This window comes from Columba livia, chromosome 24, assembly GCF_036013475.1.
Source record: "Columba livia isolate bColLiv1 breed racing homer chromosome 24, bColLiv1.pat.W.v2, whole genome shotgun sequence".
Classification (NCBI taxonomy): domain Eukaryota; kingdom Metazoa; phylum Chordata; class Aves; order Columbiformes; family Columbidae; genus Columba; species Columba livia.
In genome coordinates, this window is record NC_088625.1 from 6,082,923 (window position 1) to 6,106,659 (window position 23,737).

At 46.3% G+C, this 23,737-nt stretch overlaps 1 protein-coding gene across 1 annotated transcript; it reads right to left on the bottom strand.

Moving 5' to 3' along the window:
• Positions 1–2,653: 2,653 nt before the first annotated feature.
• On the bottom strand, positions 2,654–13,499 carry LOC135576254 (uncharacterized). The gene is made up of 9 exons (XM_065040023.1): positions 13,250–13,499; positions 13,090–13,163; positions 11,959–12,130; positions 10,288–10,458; positions 9,331–9,408; positions 8,314–8,427; positions 7,676–7,793; positions 6,119–6,351; positions 2,654–3,309 (listed from the first exon to the last, which is right to left on the bottom strand). The coding sequence occupies exons 1-9, from the start codon at positions 13,497–13,499 to the stop codon at positions 3,191–3,193; spliced, it is 1,329 nt and encodes a 442-aa protein (XP_064896095.1). The 3' UTR covers positions 2,654–3,190.
• Positions 13,500–23,737: the final 10,238 nt, after the last annotated feature.

The window sequence follows — 23,737 nt, forward strand, 5'->3', positions numbered from 1 at the left end:
GGTGTGGCCTCCCCAATGCAGAGCACAGGGGAAGGATCACTGCCCTTGTCCTGCTGACCACGCCAGTTTGGATACAGGACAGGATCCCATTGGCCTTCTTGGCCACCTGGGCACACTGTTGGCTCATGTTGAGCTTCCTGTCCATTAGTCTCCCCAGGTCCCTTTCTGCCTGACTGCTCTCCAGCCACTCTGTGCCCAGCCTGGAGCGCTGCAGGGGGTTGTTGTGGCCAAAGGGCAGGACCCGGCACTTGGCCTTGTTGAACTTCAGCCCATTGGAATCGGCCCAGTTTTCCATTCTCTCCAGATCCCTTTGCAGAGCCCTCCTGCCTTCCAGCAGGTCCACACTCCCTCCCAACTTGGTGTCAGCAGCAAATTTGCTGATGATGGTCTCAATCCCCTCATCTAAATCATCAATCAAGACGTTAAACAGGACTGGACCCAACACTGACCCCTGGGGACACCACTAGTGACTGGCCGCCAGCTGGATGCAGCCCCATTCACCAGCACTCTCTGGGCCCGGCCCTCCAGCCAGTTCTTAACCCAGCAGAGAGCGCACTTGTCCAAGCCACGGGCTACCAGCTTTTGCTGGAGTATATTATGGGAGACAGTGTCAAAGGCTTTGCTGAAGTCCAGATAGACCACACCTACAGCTTTCCCCTCATCCACCAGGTGGGTCACCTGATCATAAAAGGAGATCAGGTTGATCAGACAGGACCTGCCCCTCCTAAACCCATGCTGGCTGGGTCTGATCCCTTGTCCATCCTGAAGGTGCTGTGTGATTGCATTCAGGATGATCTGCTCCATAACGCTGCCAGGCACCGAGGTCAGGCTGACAGGTCTGGAGTTGCCAGGCCTGGAGTTGCAGCCCTTTTTGTGGATTGGGGTAAAAATGAAATATTTTATGCTTTAAACTGTGTGTACAGCATGTTTCAGTTAATTCTGAAAGTTTTGTTGCACAGCTCATTTAGTTCATCACATAGTTCTGCTGCCCTGCTCAAGTGGCAAAATCTCCAGATCCAACTCAGACTGAGCCCTCGAACAGCCAGCAAACAGCTGAACCATCTAAGGATCCGGCTTTCACACGGAAACAATTACTTTCTAGAATGCACGAGTGTTGCTGTTGGCATTAAAAGTCCTCTGAAAGTCCAAAGTAAAACTGATAGTATCTTTTCCTTTTATTAATTGTGCATTAAAAAGTAGTCTGTAAAAATAATTTCAATTATCAAATTTTCATAAGATAAAATTTACTGAATATACTGAAGACTTTTATATGTGACCATCCAGAGCATAGTTTTAAATTTCCATTTCTATCAGTTCTGAAATGTTACAGTGTACTTCCTGCATCTTAGTTTTTGAATTTGCCGCTTTTTTCATCTTTAGATTTTCCAGTTGATTTTTCTTGTAAACTAACACACTCATTTCATCTCTTTCTCATGTCTACATATCGTTCTCCTTTGTTATTCTCTTCCAAGTCTTCTTGGCTCCTCTGTAAAAATAGATATACATAACCTCTTGTACACAATTCATTAGAGCAAAACTATATATTGTTTGAGAAACATTTTAAAAATTAAACTTTCAACAGTTCTAGACGCAACAGGGAAAAACAATCATCCTACTGTAATTCACCCGTGCTTGAAAATGTCCTGCTCTAGGTTTTTATTTCCTCTCAAACCTTCCCAAGCAGGTGTGGTACTTGCACAAAGAACCCAAATGCAGCAGCAAACCTGGTGGAGGGATTTCACAAGGTGGTTTTAGGTTGGTTGTATCTATATGGTGCCTCAACAGAATTTGTATCTCAGACTGGAATCAGAAGGCCTAACACAGAATATGGAACTGCCCTGGGTAAACTCATCCTGACAGCTGGGTCACCTGGGCTTTGAAACACAAAGTCACAAAGCTGCACTTTTCTGAGCCACCCGCTTTGGACTGATCTCCTAGAGCAAGCTCCTACTCTCCAAAAACTAATGGGACCATCCACAAAAAGTGCTACTGACCATCTGCTATAGAACAGAGTACCAGTGAAACGATGAACTCAAGAAAGGGCCGTGCTCAACAGCGTTCAGACTTCACCTCTTTGCCCTTTCAGGGGAGAACTTTCAGTGAAAGCCAGAAGGCCAAGCTTGCAAGAACTATAAGGACACTCTGCTAGTCCACATTTCAAACTGCGCAACTGCAGAGCAAAGTCCCCGTAACATCTGTGGGGAACACGGAGATGGGAGATAAGAAGGAAGCGTCGCAATGAAGCACGGAGTGCAGACCAAGGCTCTGGCCATTCCTACAAGGGACATGAGATAGAGACTCCAATGCTTTGCTTTCATCTCAGTAACACTGTAAAACATCAGACATCACGGGTTAGTTATACAGTCAAAATTACATGTCTGCAAACAAACAAAGTATTCTCTGTTCTTTCAAATGGCTCAGAATTGCTTAGAATCCTGTGGATTTTGGCAGCAAAAGCTTTAAGACCAATTTTCCATTTTCTAGGTGGGGAGAGATGTTGCTTTTGCAAAAAGGAATTAATCGTAAAAATATCTATCAAACAGTTACCCGAATGGTTGTTTTACACTTACAGTATGCATTTTCACGTGGATTTCTTTTCCTCCAACGTGGTGCATTATAAAATCCTGAAGTATATTTGTCTGTGGAATAAACATCAACATGGTTTCTTAATTTCAGCTCCAATTTCAGGAAAGACTCTCTAAGTCTGATATGTGAATTAAATACTCTGTCAGTCGAAGTATCAATGAAAGCATCAAGTGAATCATACATCATCTCTGAAATACAAGCCAGTGTTAAATACAGACTTTCTCCAGTACTTTATAGATCATGTGTAATCTTGCAGCGTTTCCTCAAGCTCACGGGATCTCCCAAAGGAGGCGATTCTGCCACGGACACCTGCGCCTTGAACAAAGTCAATATTCTTGTGTTGAAAATCTTCCCAAAGGCACCAATTGCTTTTCAATTAAACAAATCCATAATCCAACCTCCTCTTTTATCCCTGCCTGTGCAAACACTCGATATAAGGCAATGGGATGTTTTTGTGCTGGGCAGCTGACTGTGCATCAGAGTAAGCTGCCCAGTGACTGTTTTCTGTGAAATTTGGCTAAAAATATGAATTCTCTTGTTTTCTATTAATTCCATCTTAATTACATTAATTCAAATCATTAATTGCAAAATAATCCTACAATTTTCAGTTTAAACACAACAGGTAAGCATTACCATAGCTTTCCGTTTGGGTCGAAAATCTTCTATTTGTGTCAAGCTGATTCTTTGGTTTGGAGCATTTCCCACCATATGGCTCAGGTGCTGCTGAAAAGAAAATTGGCAACAGTGGTAATGGTGGTTGTTATGGCAAAAATTAATAATGTTTTCTCTGTAATCTCTGTACCAATTTGTCTGCATTTAGCCAAAACAAACATTAAAAGAAAACAAACAAGGCCAAACCAAATACACACAAGTATTAATGCCAAGATGTGGCAGTGATGTTGAGATTCATTTAATTTAACTGTATTCATGGTAACAGAGCAGAGAAACTCTCTTAAGGAGGTTCCTTTTATTGAAAATTCGAGATAGGGAGGCATCTCAAGATGGAGATTCAACTCAGCTTAAGCGAGATGACTGAAACTGGTAAGATGAAATAACTTTCTTCACTTATGACTATTGAAATTATTTACCACTAAATTTCTACATAAAGTGACAGATCACATAGTTAAAAATAGAGTGAAAGATGTAAAATTATGGTCCCATCTGAAACAGATTTCCAAAAAGAAAGATACAGGACTTTGAATCCCACCTGTAGGCTCTTGTCAAATTCATGACATAGTACATCCTATCAAGAGGACAGTAGAAAGACAGAAAAAAGATGAATGAAAATATCGCCATGAATAAATGGAAAGAGAATGAATTCAGTCCCCTGTCCAACATTAAAAATACAATAATAGCAAAAATAACAAAAATTGACACTAAATAGATATCAGAAGTTTGGATAAGACCAACCCCCATGAGTTTCCAAGATAAAAAATAATACTAAATATTGAAAATAATAAATCAATCACAATCAAACCCACCTGTAGATCCACTGAACTTTGGTCCTTGGGCGGCATTCACAGTGCGGTAGAAAACATATGTTGATCTTCGAGGTTCCAAAGAATCAGAATCAGTCTTTCTGCTGGCAGCTCTCACATAAGGAACAGCAGAAGCAGTTTCATCATCCTTATTTTTACGCCTTTGTTGGTAACTTGGTTTTCCGTTGGGATCTGAAGAGTGAATTCCTAAAAGTGAAAAAGCAAACAGAAGTACAGAAATGTTGTGCTGTTACTCAGAATTTGACATATTACAAGGTCCTAGAGGCTGAAAACAAGATTGACCAAAAAACCAAAGTTTTTTTGTGGACAACCCAATTCAAATCTCTTCAGTTGTTTTATTTACAATAAGGTGTTCAGCAATGAGAAGCTGATGCCAAAGTATATTACCTCCATTGTCGAAGGATCGCCAGTTGCTTCTGGGAATACGCTCCGCTGGAACTCTCCTTCCTGAACTCTCTCCTCCTTTCTTTGCATTGTTAAGTGCTGCACAAGTATTACCATCCCCTGGAAAGGCAACAGAAAGAATGTGTGCCCTGCTGCTGTGTAAGCACAGGGAATGGCACTGCCATTCTCTTCCTCCCGCCTCTGTGAGATAGTGATACGTATCATGTCCTTTAACCTCTCGTTTTATGTTCTTCTTTCTCTTTTGTTAGTTGTTTGGATCCTGTCTAGTGTAACTTGAGCACCTGACGTGGAACTGTGATGATCTCTAAGAAAACTGCGTAATAGGTTAAAGACGGCTCTGCCTCCAAAGGAATAAAACAGCTACAAATTACCTGCTCTAGCTTCTTACTTTTCATTAATGACATTTATGAATCCTATCTGATCAAATCGATGGTGTTTTCAAGATGCATGTCATCATAGTACCTAAAACCTCAAAGCACTCAATGGAAGAATTGCTTTGGGAAAACATCTCTATCCTTTTCTCTGAATGTATCTCTGTGTTCAGACTGTCTGGAGTGCAGCTGTGAACACAACCCCCTTATCCACTACTGTCCTCTAAGTGCTGACTACCTGCCTTTCTCTGTACCGCACAGGTGGTATGTGGACCTCTGAAACATCCATTCTTGAGCCCAAGAAGACTGATGTGCTCCGAAGGAGACCTTTGGGATGAACTAGGAATGAGTTTTTTGTCTGTAGCATTTAGACACCTGCTGGATATGGGCAGCATTTGTGAACATCACAAAGTATTACGAACAACAAGGCTAAAACTGTAATGGCACTGGTTGATAGATAAGCCCACCTCCAACTGCAGACAGAACTTCAAGAGGCAAGTGTCAGTATCAAGTACCCACAGGGCTCTTCACCGGCCCCTACTACTCTGCAGGAAGATGTGGCTTTGCCTCTTCTTCCTTTTTTCCTGCTCACACAAATGGCCACTTTTGCTTCCTCTCAGTTCAGGCCAGAATGCAGCAGAAATTCAGCACTTCTGCTTCACTTTATGGGGTGGTATGAAGCCAAATCAAACCATCACAATCAAAACACCAGTGAAATCCCAGTTGTAGAAAAACACCATGCAAAGCAAGGTCATTCCTTCATCCCCTGCTGGGAGGAGAGATGTTGAACAGGAAGGATTTCCCAAAGGAAACTGAAATTCTACCACAGAACTACACCTACCAATAGTTAGAGTAAAATGGGAAGAGAAAGGTGGACTGCTCTGAGATTTACTAAATATTTTTAAAGAAGACATCACATTCAAAATACTGTAAAAAGAGGGGATCGATATATTTGTGCAGAACATTGTGTTCATTCCTCTTTCTGGGGAAATAAATGAATTTCTTCTATGAAGATGACTAAATTATTGGTCATGAATACACTGTCTGACTAATTATAAAGCTTAAAAAAGCTTTACATTTCTGACTGTGGATACTGCTGCAATCTACTTATGAAAATTATGCTGGATCAAATTTAGTCTTGACCATATTTGGGCATAAATGACTTCACATGAACCTGCAGGGACAAAAAAGAAAGTAGCACCATACAGACAGGCACATTTGAGGTGTTTTAAGAATCCTGGTTAAGCAGAAGCCCACCTGTGGATCCACTGAACTTTGGTTCTTGGGTGACGTCCACAGTGCGGTAGAAAACATACGCTGACCTGCGAGGTTCTGAAGAATCGCAACATGTTTTTCTTCCTGCTGCTCTCCCACGAGGAACATAAGAAGCAGGTTCATCATCTTTCCTTTGACTCCTTGGTTGGTAACTTGGTTTTCCTCTGGGGTCTGAAGTGTTAAAGCCTAAAAATAAAAAAGCAAACTTTATAATGCTGTGCAGTTACTCAAATTTTGAGATATTGCAGGAGCCTGGAGGCTGGAAGACAAGATTAAAACAACATGTTCTTTATGGAGAGTCCTATCCAAATGTGGATTGTCCACTAAGAACAGGATTTAGCTGGGTAGTGCTGGATCATCTAACAGTTTAGTAAATGAAAATGAATAAGCCAACTGTTTTCTCAAAATACGTTTTCCTGGTACTGTATGAGGTGAATTTCTTGGCTCCTCAGGAATCCATTTATTCTTCTTTATTTCTTTGGAGTGATGCTTATTTACCAGCTCACTGTGGTTTGTTGCTGAGGGATTCAAATAACACATATTCACTTTCTTAAAAAAACACACACCATTTTCTTCTCCAAATACTCTATGGTGATTTGAAAGCCTAATCTCCCACTTCATACACAGGTCTTCTTGGGCAGAACATGCTTTTACACGTTAATTATTCTGAGAGTATCATTCCTCAAAAGGAAAGCAAAAGTGGCTGTATTTCCTCTGGCACAGGAAATTGTGACAAAACTCCAAAGTTGACTCTAAAGACAAAGACCAACAGCACTTTGAACTCGTACAAGTGCTTTGACTGGTTCTGGCTCAGGACACTTCCCGTGATGAATCAGAACATGTTCGTGAATACTGTATCTAGGGTTTACAGTTAAAGATTACAAACATTGGCTTTAATCCACACAGACATTTGTAAGAACTGAGAGTGAAAAGCTGGATGTAATTTGCGGGTGTGTCACAGGGGGAATAAACCCTTTTCCAAAGTCACAGTGGGAGCCCAATGGATACAGACTCCAAAGCACAGGGTGACAACTTCTGAGCCTGAGCTGCCTGTTGTTACAAGAGAACTCAGCAACAAAACCACAACCCTGAATATGTTCCTCTCTGCCGGTGCTTATTTCTCACCCCTTGCACATGAGGGACGCTTTGCCCCTGTCTCAGCTGTGTCAGCTCAGCTACGGGTTGTCCTGCAAACCCAACAACTAAAACAACGTGGCGTAACAAAATAACTTCAGCTTACAAAAGGATTACTTCAGTCCTAAGGCACTTCAGTGATACAATTCACAGCATGGGCCCACACATAATTTTAACAGCTGAACGGGCATTGCTGATAAGGTGACAAACAGCATTGCAGAAATAGCAAAGAATTGCGGGAGATTCAAACTTCGTATAATAGATTCACCTCCGATGTCGACGTACCTGGTGACTAAGGGTATTATACTATAGACATATCTGTTTCTTACTCCACAGAACCATTTCTTTCCCAAAATTAAAGAGGAAAACATAAATTGCAATGATCATGGAGGAATTTTTCTTTGCAGTATAATCCTAAAACTAGTATAATCCCTTCTGGGAATACGCTCTGTTGGTATTCTCCTTTCCCAGCTCTCTCCTCTTTTTGTATTATTAAATGTTGTAGGAATTGTATTACCATCCCCTGGAGAGGCAACAGAAAGAATGTGTGAGCGGCTGGTGTGTGAGCACAGGGAATGGCACTGCCATTCTCTTCCTCCCGCCTCTGTGAGATAGTGATTAGTTTAGTGCAATTTCCTTTAGCCTCTCCTCTTATATTCTTCTTTGTATTTTCTTGGATGTTTGGATCCTGTCTGCTGTAACTGATGTACAACTCTCATGGTCTCTAAGACAATTCTATAACACACAGGTTAAAGCAAAGCTACGGCTCCAAAGTAAAGAACGAGCTACAAATAACCTGCTCATTCTTTAACTCCTCACTTTGCATGAATGATATTTATGAATCCTATCTGATCCAATTTATGGAATGGTTGTGTATCTCCAGATAGCACACGTAGGTTTTACAGCCCATTTCTACCCTTTGCACCCACAATCAATACAGGTAGTCACCATGTCTGAGACACTATGTATGTGTATATATGTGGGGAAATATAAACGGTAAATATTACTGGTAAATATTGTCTGAGAAGATGGATATTACTTGCCTTTCTGTAAGTCTCGCTCCATAGCTTCCAAGAGTAATATTTCCTTTTCCTGAGGTGAAGACACAGTTTCTGTTGATTGGTGTTTGTGGGGGTGCTGGATCCTGTAATACTCTCCTAAACACAGCAGGAAAGGAGAGGAAAGGAGAGGAAAGGAGAGGAAAGGAGAGGAGAGGAGAGGGGAGGGGGGGGGAGGGGAGGAAAGGAGAGGGGAGGGGAGGGGAGGAGAGGAGAGGAGAGGAGAGGAGAGGAGAGGAGAGGAGAGGAGAGGAGAGGAGAGGAGAGGAGAGGAGAGGAGAGGAGAGGAGAGGAGAGGAGAGGAGAGGAGAGGAGAGGAGAGGAGAGGAGAGGAGAGGAGAGGAGAGGAGAGGAGAGGAGAGGAGAGGAACGGAGAGGAAAGGAGAGGAGAGGAACGGAGAGGATAGGAAAGGAGAGGAGAGGAACGGAGAGGGAAGGGAAGGGAAGGGAAGGGAAGGGAAGGGAAGGGAAGGGAAGGGAAGGGAAGGGAAGGGAAGGGAAGGGAAGGGAAGGGAAGGGAAGGGAAGGGAAGGGAAGGGAAGGGAAGGGAAGGGAAGGGAAGAGAAAAGAGAAGAGAAAAGAGAAGAGAAAAGAGAAGAGAAAAGAGAAGAGAAAAGAGAAAAGAGAAGAGAAAAGAGAAAAGAGAAGAAAAGAGAAGAGAAGAGAAGAGAAGAGAAGAGAAGAGAAGAGAAGAGAAGAGAAGACAAGAAAAGAAAAGACAAGAAAAGAAAAGACAAGACAAGAAAAGAAAAGACAAGAAAAGACAAGAAAAGAAAAGAAAAGACGAAAAGAAAAGAAAAGAAAAGAAAAGAAAAGAAAAGAAAAGAAAAGAAAAGAAAAGAAAAGAAAAGAAAAGAAAAGAAAAGAAAAGAAAAGAAAAGAAAAGAAAAGAAAAGAAAAGAAAAGAAAAGAAAAGAAAAGAAAAGAAAAGAAAAGAAAAGAAAAGGCTTAGTATATTGTCTTCATTGCTGTTTAGGAAAGACTGACTGATTTCGTATTTACCAGTTTTATAGCATTTTTCCTTTATGGTTCTTTCCTCTTCAATTTCTGCAGCAGTCTTAGGCACCCAATTAGAAACATCTGTAGGAAACGGTTTTAAAAGATTACTAGGTATCTATACAAAGACCTTCAACAATTCCTAATAATCATGTACCATCATGAATTTCATCTTGGTCACAGTGGGTTTTTTTCTAAATGTAAGCTCCGCTTCCGGACGCAACAATGATTCCTTAATATTAGGTATAGCCAAGAACAATGGAACTGCAGTTACAACACGTAGGAATAAGCTAATGTTTGTGGATTGGAAACTATTCAAAACCATCTTCAGAGCTCATGTGAGGGCTCCTTATCTGTCTCAGTTAAGGCTACTGAGATCAACAAAGCCCCGGCTTTTACTGGGTTTGAATTCATGGGGCTCACTCCTACTGAAACCGAGTCAGGAAGCACTAACAGGTAGTCGTCCTCTCACCCTCTGGGAATGTGCAATTCATTCTTCCCCAGGAATCCCTCATCTCTAAGTGAGACACAGTCAACCGTTCAGCTACTTTTAAAAAGCACAAAACCAAAACAAAAAAATAGATATAAATGCATAAACATTCAATTAATCTAGTGAATTGTGTCCCCAAATTTAGAGAAAGTTTGAAGAGTATTTGATGGCCATCTGAATTGTGGATCACATCATATGAGTTGTGGATCACATTTGAAACTTGATTTAATACAACAGAGCTATGTGGATGATAACGCTATTGAAATATACAGGTAGGCATTTCACAGGAGTTAGAATGATGCCTCACATCTGGTGACCAACACTTCCAACATTTTGGGACTACCCGGAAACTATTTTCAAAACTTGTCAACAACTCTTTTCTAAATAGGTCGTGGTTATTACAACAAATCAGTTGTGAAGTGTAGAAAAGGCCCTATTCTACTTCTTTGTCAAAGAAACAAGAATCCGTTTACAGTTCTCTTTGTCATCATCCTCTTCATCGTCCTGTTCATCTTCAGCATTGTTGAGCCTTATAATCAGTGGAGCATGAACTGGTAGGGAAATATTCTCTTGGTTTCTGAGTGATTCTTGAAGATGTGCTGGATGCAGAGTCCTTTCTTGGCCACCCTGTTGCAACGGCACATCTGCAGAAAAGAACATTATTTTATCAGAAGGGAACTAGAATATCCAATCCAGGTTCAGACATGCAGGTACAGTTTTGAAATCTTTATCATATTGAGGGGATCATTAAATAGGCAGATTATGACGTTTGGGAAAACTATTCTGCCAAGCTTGGCAAAAGAGCATCTTGCAACAACAGAAAGTATGAAAAAGCGTGGGTACCTACTCCTCTGAAAGAGCAGATAAAGCACTACGGTGTATCATACTAAACCTATTTTAGTGACACTCCTGCAGGTCAGATTTGTTGTATCTCATGCAAGAAAATGTAAGATACAGCAGTTTAACTTGATAGTTAACGGTGTCACTGCCCAGAATAGCATATTATCAGTTCCGGACAGTGTAAGCCAACTCCACCATAAATTGGTTTAACAGGATTTCTAAGTATTAAAAAGGAGAAATGCAGTTAAAATGTTTGCAATGCTATTCTGGGACACATGGACTTTGAATGTATGCATTTTTCAGTAAAAAGAAAAAGGTTTGGATCTATTTTCTCGTTCTGATTGTTGGATGTGGCTCTTCTAGAGGTTACCCATGTCCATTGGGGCTCTAGGGCATCTTCTCTGGCTCACAACACACCCAAAATGTGCCTACGTTTTGTTTAGGAGAGCCCCAGCTGCCAGGGGTCACTGCTGTGGATGTGGGAACTGCAAAGAAAGCAGTGCGGGCACTCACAGAAACAGCCCCAAGCTCTTGCCTTGCTTCTCTGGGGTTGGGGGGCTCGACACACCCAGACAGGACACGCTGCCTTTCCCTGGGGGAATTTCTGGAACAAAGGCTATTTGCTTCTGACCAGAGGTCTCTCTGGACTTTCCCCATGACACCTGTCTCCAGCTCTGGAGCTCAGGCCCATCAACAATTCGATTTTAGGCCCCTTGCTCCTGCATCTGTGACAAGTCACGCTGCTCTCACTGCAGCTTCTGCCTGATTCCTGACCCCTGTCTTGGTGCCCTGCCCTGGACACTTTCCCTGCTCCAGGTTCAGCTGTCTAACAGGACTCCTGGAAGCCAAGAGCTCCTCTTAGAAAGGAATGAGAAAAAACAAAACCAACCAACCAGCCAACCAACCAAAAACAAAAAAAACAAAACAAAAAACCCCAACTTGTAATGGTGCTTTTTTATTTTCCAAAAGTAATTTGATTTTCAGATATTATATAACCTTGCAAATGATTTCTGCAACATTTCTACTCTGTGGATCCTAGCAACCTAAATCACCACTTGTGACATCATCTTTCCTGCAACACGAAGATCCGTAACCTGACAGCTCAAAAAGTCATATGGTAACACTATTCAAACGCCAACACAATTCCTTTCTTTGCTCTGAACTCACTGCGGTAGCAGATCCTACGCCATTGATTTACCACGGTACATTTTGAACCTTCATAGAGATTACTGAGCACTGCAAGGACATTCTTGTGTATGTACTTACTCTAATGAACAAATAGTAGAGAAAATCTTTTCACTCACTGTTATCAGGTGGCAGGAACAGTCCATTTATATTTCGAGGCTTGCTGTGCTGGAAGGCACAACTGATCCTCGAACAGCCTGAGGGTTGTTTTTCCCAGAAACAGATCTGCCTGTGCTTCTGCTGCAGGAGAAAAGAGTTGTCATCTATTGTCAGCAGAACAATAAAAATGGACTAAATGGAGCAGGACACGGTCTGCTGTGAGACTATATTACCAAGATTTTCTGGGACCATGTTCCGATATTTTAGAACTCTTTAAGTTATCTTAAAAGTTATCATAAGCTCCAGATAACTCTAAAGTTCTCCTGAATTAGGTCAATGGAGCTTTCACGATGTCAAACTGTTACCAGATGAGCAGTGAAGCTGTTTACTTATTGTACTGCAGACTTTCCATGAGATGCTGGGCAGAAAGTTACTGAACTGACATGTGGTTGAGTTTCCTTTCCTGCACAACAGGATCATCAGGTCAATCCCCAATGAGATGAGCTGCACAAGTGCAAATCCTGCACTAGACTCTCTTGCCATTAATGGACGTGGGTCCTTGGGAAATAAGGAGCAGGAAATCAAACCCAGAGAGATGCCCAGCAAAAACCGAACAACTACAAGTCAGGGAGCTGGTGTTCTGAGACTGCTGTCATTGCACTGCTCACACCATCTCCAGCTGTTTGTGCATTTGAAGGTGTTTCACCCAGATCCAGACATTAACAGCTGGGTCTCAAAGCAGCATCTCCAAAACACGCCACGTTTGGACTGCAGTCAGTACAACTGGGCCATCCCCTGAGACACACTGGGCTCTGGAGCCAAAGCCCAGCTCCCGGGCATTAATGCCAAAATCCCCAGTGCCGAAATGGATGCGATAATGGAGAGACCAGCACCAACCCTGGATTTTCAGCAGGTGGAATTGAAATACAGGGCAAACACACGTTGCGGGACTTTCTTCTCAATAACTTATTTTGCAGTACTTCAGGAAGGAACTAAAAGCAGAAATTATAAACGTGGCCTACGTATTCAAAATCAATCTAATCCTGATTCAATACGAAAGATGAGTGATCTTCACGCATGACTTCTGTGTGTTCCCTGAGCACCTGAGCGCAGTTCACGTGAGAAATTCCCACGGTTCAGATGATCATTACCTCTTCCCACCCCTTCCAAAAACCCGATATTTCATCTACAGATGTGGCCGTGACCCAGAGAGACACATCAGCTTCTACGGTTACACAACAGACCTCCCTGTCAACACGGCTGTATCAAGAAATCCAGGATCCACAGCACTCTGAGATCTACAGCATTTACCTGTGCATTTGGGGAACGCTGGAAAGGGCAGGTTTTCCCGGCTTCGCCCATTTTGTGGGTGCCGAATGTCAGCAAAGGGCACCAGCATGAAGTAGCTGGTGCCTCCTGCAGCCACCCGAGTCAACAAAGGCGGTTGCCGGCCAGTATAGAATGTTACGTTTCGAAAGTTCCAGCTGCTCCTCCAGCTCCTGATGTCAACATCATGGCGCCAGGAGACACGTCCAGCTTGAACATCTTCCTTCATCTCCATTGCTCCAGTGTAAATCACAGAAAATCGGGCTAGTGCAGAGTCTCCCATCCCAGTGTTTCTTTAACGCAGAATGGAACAAACCCATTTGCCGGGGCTTAAATAATACCCACCCCCTTGCTGAAGGAGCTGAGTCCTGAGCAACAAACCTTTGATAATGCAAAGACAAACCGTATTGACCGTTTTTTAAGCAAAACCCTTCTGCCCAACATTTTTCTTCCTGTAGCTTTTTGGATGGAGGGGTGTTGGGAAGGTGGTTTAAGACTGAGGTTTTATTTCTCATGGCTCCAGTCAGATTTGATTGGTAATGAATGAATTTCCACGAGTGGAGTCTGTTTTGCCTGTGACAGTGATGGGTGAGCGATGTCTCCCGTCCTCATCTCGGCCACGAGTGTTTTGTTTCTCTCCTCTCTCCTGCCCAGCTGAGGAGGGCAGTGCCAGAGCAGCTTTGGTGGGCACCTGCTGTCCAGCCAGGGGCAGCCCAGCACAGCTTCCGAGGTTCATCCCGAGGCGCAGAGCCCGGGAACCACCCGGAGGCCCCTGTGCTGACGGGGGCAAAACCCACGGCGAGAGTTCCCCACGGCCCGGGGCCCGCGGCCGGGCTGGGCGCCTCCGAGAGGGGAGGCCCCCGCCTCGCTGACGGCTGCTGGGGAGGTGCCCCGAGGCCACCGCGCCCGCCCTGTCCCGCCCTGCCCTGTCCTGTCCCGGGCCGCCCTCCCCAGCGCTCGGGTGCGTCGCGGGGCTCCTGGCGGGCGGGCGGGCCGGACTCCATTTCCCGTGGGCAGCGCGGGGCGGTGCAGCCGCAGTTCCGCCCGGCGCTGGTCCGGCGTTGGGAGCGGGCGGGCTCGGGTGGCCGGGGCCATGAGGCGGCGGGGCGCGGGGCAGCGGGAGGTGCCGTGTGTGTTCGTGAGCGAGGGGAAGGAGGAGCCGTGGGCCCAGCGGGAGCGCCAGGTGGCCGAGGCGGAACGGGGCCGGGGCCGGGGCCGGGGCCGGGCCCAGGGGGAGCCGCTGGGCCGCGGGGAGCGGCGCCGCACGGCGGGGCGGAGCGGGGCGGGCAGGCAGCGGCACCGGCCGTGTCAGACCCGCCCGGGCTGTCCCGGAGTGTCTGCGCCTTCAGTGCGGGAGAGAAAGATCGTTCGGGAGCCATTTCAGCTCAGACTGGCCTGAGTTGGAAGGACCCACAAGGGTCATTAGTCCAACTGCTGTCCCCGCACAGGACACCCCACAGGTCACCCGTGTGTCTGAGGGCGTTGTCCAGTCTCTTGTTGAACACTGTCAGGTTGGGGCCGTGACACCTCCCTGGGGAGCCTGTTCAGTGTCCAGCACCTCTGGGGGAAGAACCTTTTCCTCATGTGCAGCCTAAACCTCTCCTGGCACATCTTCTGCCATTCCCTGGGTTCTGTCACTGGTTGCCAGAGAGATCAGCGCCTGCCCTTCCTCCTCCCCTTGTGAGGAAGCTGTAGACGTGATGAGGTCTCCTCTTAGTCTTCTCTTCTCCAGGCTGAACAAACCAAGTGACTTTAACTGCTCCTCAGATGGCTTCTTCTCCAAACCCTTTGAAATAAATAACTTATGCTTTTTCTATGGATAAACAACATTTAATCCAATTTCTTAATTGTATTCCTTAAACACGTGTTCATTAGAGCATAAGCAAAACAGCGCTGGGTGTGCGGGGGATTCGCTCCGCCCAACACGCACACCTTTAAACAATAAGAGGTGTGCTTAAATACAGTAAGGTGTTACATATTCATAATGAGCCCAGAAACGTCTATACATATTCATGACCTTTCCCGCTTTTTATTAAAATGAGTCTCAGATCACCATTTCCATACTCCCCTCCTTGACCCTCCCCTGTTGCGCCTGCGCGGTGTCACTTGGTGAATTTGAGGAAGGGTCTTTAGGGCTCTTTGGATGAAGGCTCCTTCAGCTTCGTCACAATGGACTTTTTACCTTTGGCTCATTAGGAGGAACTGGCTGGAATCCAAGCTACCAAACCGACTGGAACCAGACTGGTGCCTCCTTTTTGCTGTAAATCTTGGCCAACTTGTCTCCTCAAGGTTGCAGCTGGTGCTGTAAAACTTGTTATCTCGGCATTTAATGAAGTCCTGCTTTTTTTTTTTTTTAGCACAATTAGTTACATGCAGCTCTAAACTAGATATTAATTATGTTGTTTAAAATGTTAGTTTGTTAGTAGGCCCTTATTATGTAGTTGCTTAACCCTTAAAATGTTAGTTCGCTCTATCAATATAACTTCCTAAAAGAAGTTTCCTAACTTTTTACATAGAACTTAACCACCTTTCCCTTTTCCAAGTTCAGAGTCCGTGCCTCATTTGGTTATACCTGTAAACGTTGAACATCTTAGCATGAATCACAACTGCATTTTTCACACCTTCACCAACCTCTTCTGGACACCCTCCAGTAGCTTTAGATCCTTTTTATGCTGTGGCGCCCAGAACTGCCCCCAGAAACCCCAGATCCCTCTGCAGAGCTGCTCTCCAGCACCTCGTGCCCCAGTCTGTATGTACAGCCAGGACTGCTGGCACTGAGATGGATGCTTGTGGAACCCACTCGTGACTGGTGTCCAACGCAACGTGGCCCCATTGACTAGAACGCTTTGAGCCCGGCCCGTCAGCCAATTGCTCACCCACTGCACTGTGTGTTTATCCGGCTGTGTGCTGGACATCTTGTCCAGGAGAATGCTGCGAGAGACACTATCAAAGCTTTACCGACATCCAGAAACGATTTATTTATTCACGGTACGCATACATTCAACTTCTGTTAGACATGAAAATTTCTGTGAGATAAATTGGGGGAGCACTGTGATTAGAGATTTTTTCATCTCTGTACATATTAATTTGAAGTACTCGCTTCATCCCATTCTCCGCTCTACGTACGGTTCTTGTTTTTTTTGCGCTTCCAGGTCTTCTTGGCTCTGTTGTCAAAACAGATATACAGAAATTTTTCTACGTTATTGACTAGAACAAATCCAGATGCTCTTTCAGCAACATGTTCAGAAACAGGCTGCCTGCTCTGTGGGCATCGCGGAGCACGGGCCAAATGCTGCCGCCGAGAGCCCTCCCCCTTAGGCAGGACGGCTGCCGGAGGGAATCTCCCGGGACCGGGATTCCCTCATCTCCCCGTGTGGGTGAGTGAAATAATTCCTCGCAGGATCGCGGGTCTCTGCTTATTTTTCCTCACTTAGACAGAGTGAGTGTGTTCTGTGCTTAAATATAAGCACATGTGTTTTCTTTAGCAATTCCTTGCCAGATTCAGGCAAGTGTGTACTTTTCCCGGAGTCAGGGGGGGCTCTGGCGTTGTATTTGGTGAGCCACGTGTGTGCACACTGTGGATCCCCATTGTTATTATTTGCTGCACCCCAATAATTTCCTCAACTGATACTCAAACCTGCATTCATGTTCTTGGAGAGCTAAAACCCCGTTCTTTACCGTTTAATCTGCTGCACCTTTTTGACCAGAATAAAAGTTTGTTTTGGAGCCTGTTGTCTGCCTAAAACTAACTTTCGGGGTGCCTCTGTGACACAGGGGATGGGGGACACAGGGGACACAGAGGGGACGTGGCGGGGGACATGGGGGTGGGGGACACAGGGGACCTGGAAAGGACAGGAGGGCCACAAGGGGGCACACGTCCCCCACTTTTCCCCCCTGCACCACAATTTACCCCCCAATTCCCTCCAGGTTTAGAATCCCCAAATAACTTGCTTTGGAAAAGACCTTTAAGATCATCGAGTCCAACCGTTTCCCCGATACCCAATCGGAGCTGAAACGCCCGTCACCAATTTCCCGCGAATCCCTTTGGGCCTCGAGCGTTTTATTCCCCCCGAGCGGCCCCCGGATGAAACACCCGGGATCATGCATATCATGGGAATATTTCACCGTTTCTGCTCTGGTTTTCAGTGTATTACACCAAAACACCCACCTGATGACGTCATTTCAACAGCAAAAGCAGCAATTTGCAGAATTCCGCTTCTTTGGGGAACTGAGAAATTGCTGAGCTGACACCAAGTCCTGCAGTGTCCCTGTCACCTGCAGAGTCACCGCATCCTCCCACGGTAGCGGCATTGTGACAAAGGGTCAATGTCAGCTGGGTGTGGCAGCCGAGCGCCCCCTAGGGGAGGGGGAGCCTGTCAGCCCCGGGCCTGTCACTGCCTGCTGTCCCTGCTGTCACCAGCCAGGCCTCTGAAAACTGGTCAAACCATGGCCAGACTTGGGGCCAAAGTGGAACAAAGTCTCCAAGAGACAAGTCGGGAAGAAGGATACGGGAGAGAGGGAGAAAGCGAAGGGAGCAGGAGAAAGGGAGGGAAGAGGAAAAACTAGTGCTGGTCTGCAGGAGTGAGATGGAGGAATTGAAAGAAAAGAGGCAGGAAGCAGGAGAGTGAGAGAAAAGGAAAGAAGCGAGGAAAGAAGAGACATGCAGCCAGACGAGGGGTTAGTGAGAGAGGATGGGACAGGGAACTGAATGAGAAGGAAACAGGGGAGGGAAAGAGAAAGGGAAAAGGAAAGGGAAGGGGAAAGGGAAAGGGTAAGAGAACAGTTTCCTGGAAAGGCACCCTTTTGGCCCAGTGCACCCTTACCTTTCTGTCCAGAAGCCATTCAGAAGGGTGAAGGTTTGGTGAGACTCGTCCATGAATGAATTTCTCCTGTCCCTGCTGGTCTCTCTTGTTTCTTCCTTTCCTCACCTTCCTGCAGTGTCTCTGTCCATCGCAAGGAAAAGGCCAAGCTCAAAGCCGAGTGAAACATCTCGACAGGGCTTCAAAGGGGCAAAACCCTCACCAGCTGGGGACAAAGGTCAGTATTTCTGGGCAAGGTCTGAAGATTCAAAATGACTCTGAGCAGGGGGAAGGATCCGCTGAAGCAGAAACTGGGCCTGAAACATGGTGGCCTGGCAGCCCCAGGGCTGCAATGCCCAGCACTTCAACAAAATGTGAAGTTTCCAGCCTGGCAGCCTTGGATCTCCTGCAAATAGTGCAGAAAGATCCACCCCTGCAAGATGAAATTCAGCTTTGTAACCCCCCGGCACTCACAGCAGCGTCCTCAGGAACAAGCTCTGCTCAAGGTCAGGGCTGGAATCTTTAGGGTGGTGTCAGGGTGGTCCCTCTGCCCAGATGCTGGAGGGGTCCTAAGCAGAAGCTTCCCATCAAGGCCAGTCTTGACCAACCTCCTGCTCAAAGTAGGGTCAGACCAGATTACTCTGGGCTTAATCCTACCTTAGATACAAGACTACTGCAGGGAACGATGCTGGATTCCTTGCTGACTTCCAGGTAACAGATCATCAATGTTCTCCCCACATCAATCCTGTTCTTTCAGGATGGATGGGACCTCAGGAGGTGTCTTGACCAACCTCCTTCTCAAAGAAGGGTCAGACCAAATTACTCAGGGCTTTATCCAAACAGATCTTGGTCACTTTCTGGGACAGAGTTGGTGTGCACTCCTGGGAAACAGCTTTTTTGGTAGAGGGAACAGCATGAGAAAGGAAAACCATCAGAAACTGCAGCTCTGGATGTCCAGAGTGGAGCTCAGGACCAAGAAATGTCATTCTGAGCGCAGTGCTGTGGACATTCAGAGGGACCCTGGATCAGCCATGGCTTTGTGTTTCCAGGAACAGCTGGTGAGGATGGAGAGACAGCAGCACAGGGGGGGACACACTGGGCTGAGAACAAGGTGGGGAAGCGCATGGGGTGTCTGCAGCCTGTGGGGAAACAGCCACAGGCCTGGGACAGTGTAGGATGGACTGTGGTGGAGATGACCAAGTTTGTAACTCCCTGAAGCTCAAAGCAGAAACCAGACAGTTGAGAGGCAACTGAATGACCAAAGAGCAAGTCGAGGAGAAACCTGAGATTGCTGGGAAGGGCGAATGTCCAGACAATCTGCTGGAAAGTTGTCCTTTGACATGGACATTTAATCAGGAGAGGCGGAAACTCCTGAATGATGAGAGAGATGAAATAACAGAGTGCTGGTAACAGAAGTACAGGGGAAGACCAATACTTCTTCTCCTACCCTAAGTACGCTTCTTCCCCATAATCACTTTTTGGCCTTTTATTTTTTTAGTTAATATGTTAAAAAAAAAAAAACAAACCACAACCAAACCCACACAAACAAACCCACCCCCAAAAAACAAAACCACCACCACCACCAACAGCAAAAAACAACAATAAAAAGTGCACATTTCCAGACAGACATCAGACATCAGTTGTCTCACCATAAACGGCCAGTGCCATTTTAGGGGCCCCAGTGTACCTGAGGTGCTGGCCTGGGATTGGCATCTATCACACAGGACCTGGGGGAGACCAGAGAACCTTGCGATGCAGGTGGAGCCTCAACAGGGGTTCCCAGGGCATCTACACTGGAACCAGGTGTCTGTGTCTCTGTAGATGAAGACATTTGTGTCCTGAATCCATCCCCAGTTCTGGAGACTCTTCCATTTTTAAAGAAAAGAAACCCCGCCAAAGACTTAAAAAAGAAAATAAAAAGAAAAAAGAAAAAAAAGTATGTTGACACCTTCGTTTGCTTTGAATCTTTGTCTTCAGTTCTTTTTATTTTAACTTTCATTGACGTTAACTGACATCCGATGGGCCTGCAGGCATTAAGCCAAGATCATTTTGTGTCTTGCACAGCGCCCCATGCCCTCTAAACCTTCCCTGCCCAGGACTCCTCACACTTTGCCCAGAGTGTCACACGGAGGTGTTGGCTGGTTCCCTGGCTGAGATGTTGGTTCAGATGGTCACCTACAGCACAGGTGGATCCTGCCCCATCATCGTCTGCTCTGCTCCACTTAGAAACAGAGCCCAACATGACAATGGGATCATAAGAGAACTGAGGTGGAAGGGACCTCAGGAGTTTGCAGTCCAGCCTGTCACAAACTGGGCCACACCCAGGTGTTCAAGGCTTGATTCAATCTGAGTTTTAGCAGGACTAGAGAAGTGATCTGATCATCTCTTCGTACTCGGCTCTGGTGAGGCTGCACCTTGACCCCTGGGGTCAGTTTGAGGCCCCTCATGGCAAGGAAGACACTGAAGTGAGGAAAGAGGGTGGTGACACCCTCAGAGGAGGGTGACAAGGCTGGCAAAGGGGCTTGAGCACCAGTCTTATGAGAAGCGATTGAGGGAGCTGGGGCTGCTTAGCCTTGAGAAAAGGAGGCTGAGGGAAGACCTTGTCGCTGCCTACAACTACCTGAAAGGAGGTTTTATCATGGAGGGTGTTGGTCTCTTCTCCCAAGTAGCAAGTGATAGGACAAGAGGAAATGGTCTCAAGTTGCACACGGGGAGGTTTAGATTGGATATTAGGAAAAAATTCTTTGGGGAAAGGGTTTTGAAGCAACGGAACAGACTGCCCAGTGAGGTTGTGGAGTCACCATCACTGAAGGTGTTGAAAAGACATACAGATGAGGTTCTTAGGGACATGGTTTAGTGCCAGATTTAGGTTATGTTTGGCCTCGATGATCTTAAGGGTCTCTTCCAACCACAATTGTTCTATGATAAGTCATTTTTGATATTTTCTTTCTCAGAGGACCATGCAGCCTCCCTGAGAGCCAGGACTTTTCTGAAGTGTTTGAGAAATGTCTCACGGTCACACCAGCCAGTTCCACCAGCACCTGTCTGTCCCTTCCCAGACCAAACCTTTTCTCCATATCCCAAACTTTCAGGCAAGTTTCTGGGACACAGCAAATGTTGTCCAGGTCTTCTGCGTTTGTTCAGAAGAGAACTGCAGGCCAACATGTTGATGGGCTCTCTGTGCACCTAAAAGCTTTCCTGACCATTTTTCTCAGTGCCCCACTTGTACCCAACCTTTCTGGTCCTTAAGCTGTGAATGAGGCGATTGAGCAGGGATGTGGGGATGGTGTAGAAAAAAGACTTTGTCAAACTGTCTTGGGAGGGCTGTTCTGGGCATCCCGCAGTCAAGGATGAGGGTGCTGTAGAAAACAGTGGCATTGGTGGGAGGTCCAGGTGGAGAAGGCCTTGTGCCTGTCTACAATGGGGTAGAGAGCAGTGACCCATTCATGGGATGGCCATGTGAACAGGAAGGGAACAAATGGCTCCAGGGGACAAAATACCTTCCAGCCAGTTCTTTACCCATCGTAGATACACCATCCAGGCCATGAGCTGCAGCTTCTCCAGGAGATGCTGTGGGATACGGTGTCAAAGGCTTTACTGCAGTCTAAGGACACAACACCTACATCCTGTGTGGCGGATTCACTCTCCCACAACAGACTTTCCCTCATCTGCTCAGCCAGTCACCTTGTCATAGAAGGAGATCAGGCTGGTCAAGCGGGACCTGCCTTTCACAAACCCATGCTGATTGGGCCTGATTGCTTGTCCCATATGTGTGACCTCACAGTCCCTTTCCCAGCCATGTTCCTGCTGTTGGCCAATCCCCTGCAGAGGCAGAAGTGACCTCACAGTCCCCTCCACAGCCATTGGCTTCCTACTGGACTATGAGTTCCTGAGACACAGGTGACCCCATGACATCGCACCCACCATCACCCTCCTTGTGGTCCAGTGTGTGAGCAGATAAAATTAAGCTGGTTTCATCAAATTTATCTAGTAGATTTCCTATGAAGGGTTTGAGTGGAGAAACGTTCCTCATAGGAGCTGCTGCATTTACACTGGAACATTTTATATCTCTGCTTCTGCCTCTTTTTTGTGTGTTTCTTCTTCTTCTGTCTATTCTGTCTCGAAAGAGCTCTCCAGGGAAAAGATTCATGGAATCCTACAATAACGCAGGTTGGAAGAGACCCCTGAACACCATCTCTGTCCCACTGACCTTTCAGGCACCCCAAGGAATAGGTGATCTGAGGGTCTGAGGTGTCTGAGGGCGTTGTCCAGTCTCTTCTTGAACACTGTCAGGTTGGGGCCGTGACACCTCCCTGGGGAGCCTGTTCAGTGTCCAGCACCTCTGGGGGAAGAACCTTTTCCTCATGTCCAACCTGACCCTCCCCTGGCACATCTGCTGCCATTCCCTGGGTTCTGTCACTGTCACCAGAGAGAAGAGATCAGTACCTTCCCTTCCTTCTCCCCTTGTGAGGAAGCTGAAGCTAACCGGAGGTCTCCTTTTAGTCTTTTCTTCAGCTCTGATGCTGAGAAACCCCTTGGTTGGCTTTCTGAAGCAGAAAGGAGAAGCCATGACCTCCAGGCAATGGGAAGGGGGATCCTGTCCCTCACACACGGCTCAGGGCTCTTCCTGGGACCGTGGATGCGGGGGTGCAAGGTCGAGGGAAAGACAACACTGGTACAACAACTTCCAGCTTCCCCATGGGGCTGCAAGGAGGCAACGAGGCCCCAGAGCCATGAGGACAACATGTCTTCTCCTAGGCCTCAGTGGCAGAGACAACTGCCATGGCCAAGGGGACAGAGACCTGGGTTCTGTTGGTCCCTTCCAACCTTGCCAGTGCCCTTTGCCATCTCCACCACAGGCTGATCTACACAGTCCTACACCTGCCCCTCTTTCCCTGCAGCCTGCAGGCACCCATCTCACTTCCCTACCTGCTCTCACCCCAGCATTTCTGCACCTTCACTGCTGTGTCTGCACCCTCACTGGCTGTTCTTTGGAACACAAAGCGTGGGCTGATGCAGCTCCCTCTGGGTGACCTCTTGCACCACAGCACTGCTCTTCCAGTGACATTTCTTCCTCCTGATATCCAGTCCTCATCTTTCAAGTTGCACTTTCTGACTTTCTTTTTGTCTCTTTTGCTTCTTCCCACTATCAATGAAAACTCAACCATTTCATGAACTACCCTTCATGCAGGGAACCCAACCCGTTAGGCTTCTTGTGGACTTTCACCTCCCCAGAGAGAAGTAACTACACCACGATCTTCTAAATTGGTGACCATGACGGTGACCAAGCTGCCAGAGCACTCAGGCCTTGCACCAACACAAGGGAAGGGAAGGAGAGTGTGGGAGTGGAACCAGAACAGCTCTGGAAGAACAAGCGCTGGTGCTCCCTGGCAGTGCTGCCATGCTGGACTTTTTCCCCTCCTCCCATCACAGGAACTGTCCCTGCAGCTCAAAATAGGCCTTGGAGGAAGAATCTCAGAGAAAAAATGTCACTGCAGAGTCCTTCATTTTGTTTAAATACACAGAGAGAATGGCTACATATATCTAGAGCCAGTGGGTTAAAAGGGAAAAGCAGACAATGAATTACAAAGGGGATGAACAAAATATCATGACTGATTGGAAAATAAACACCACCAACACACACACACAGTAAAGTCTGGGCCTCTAATGCGCC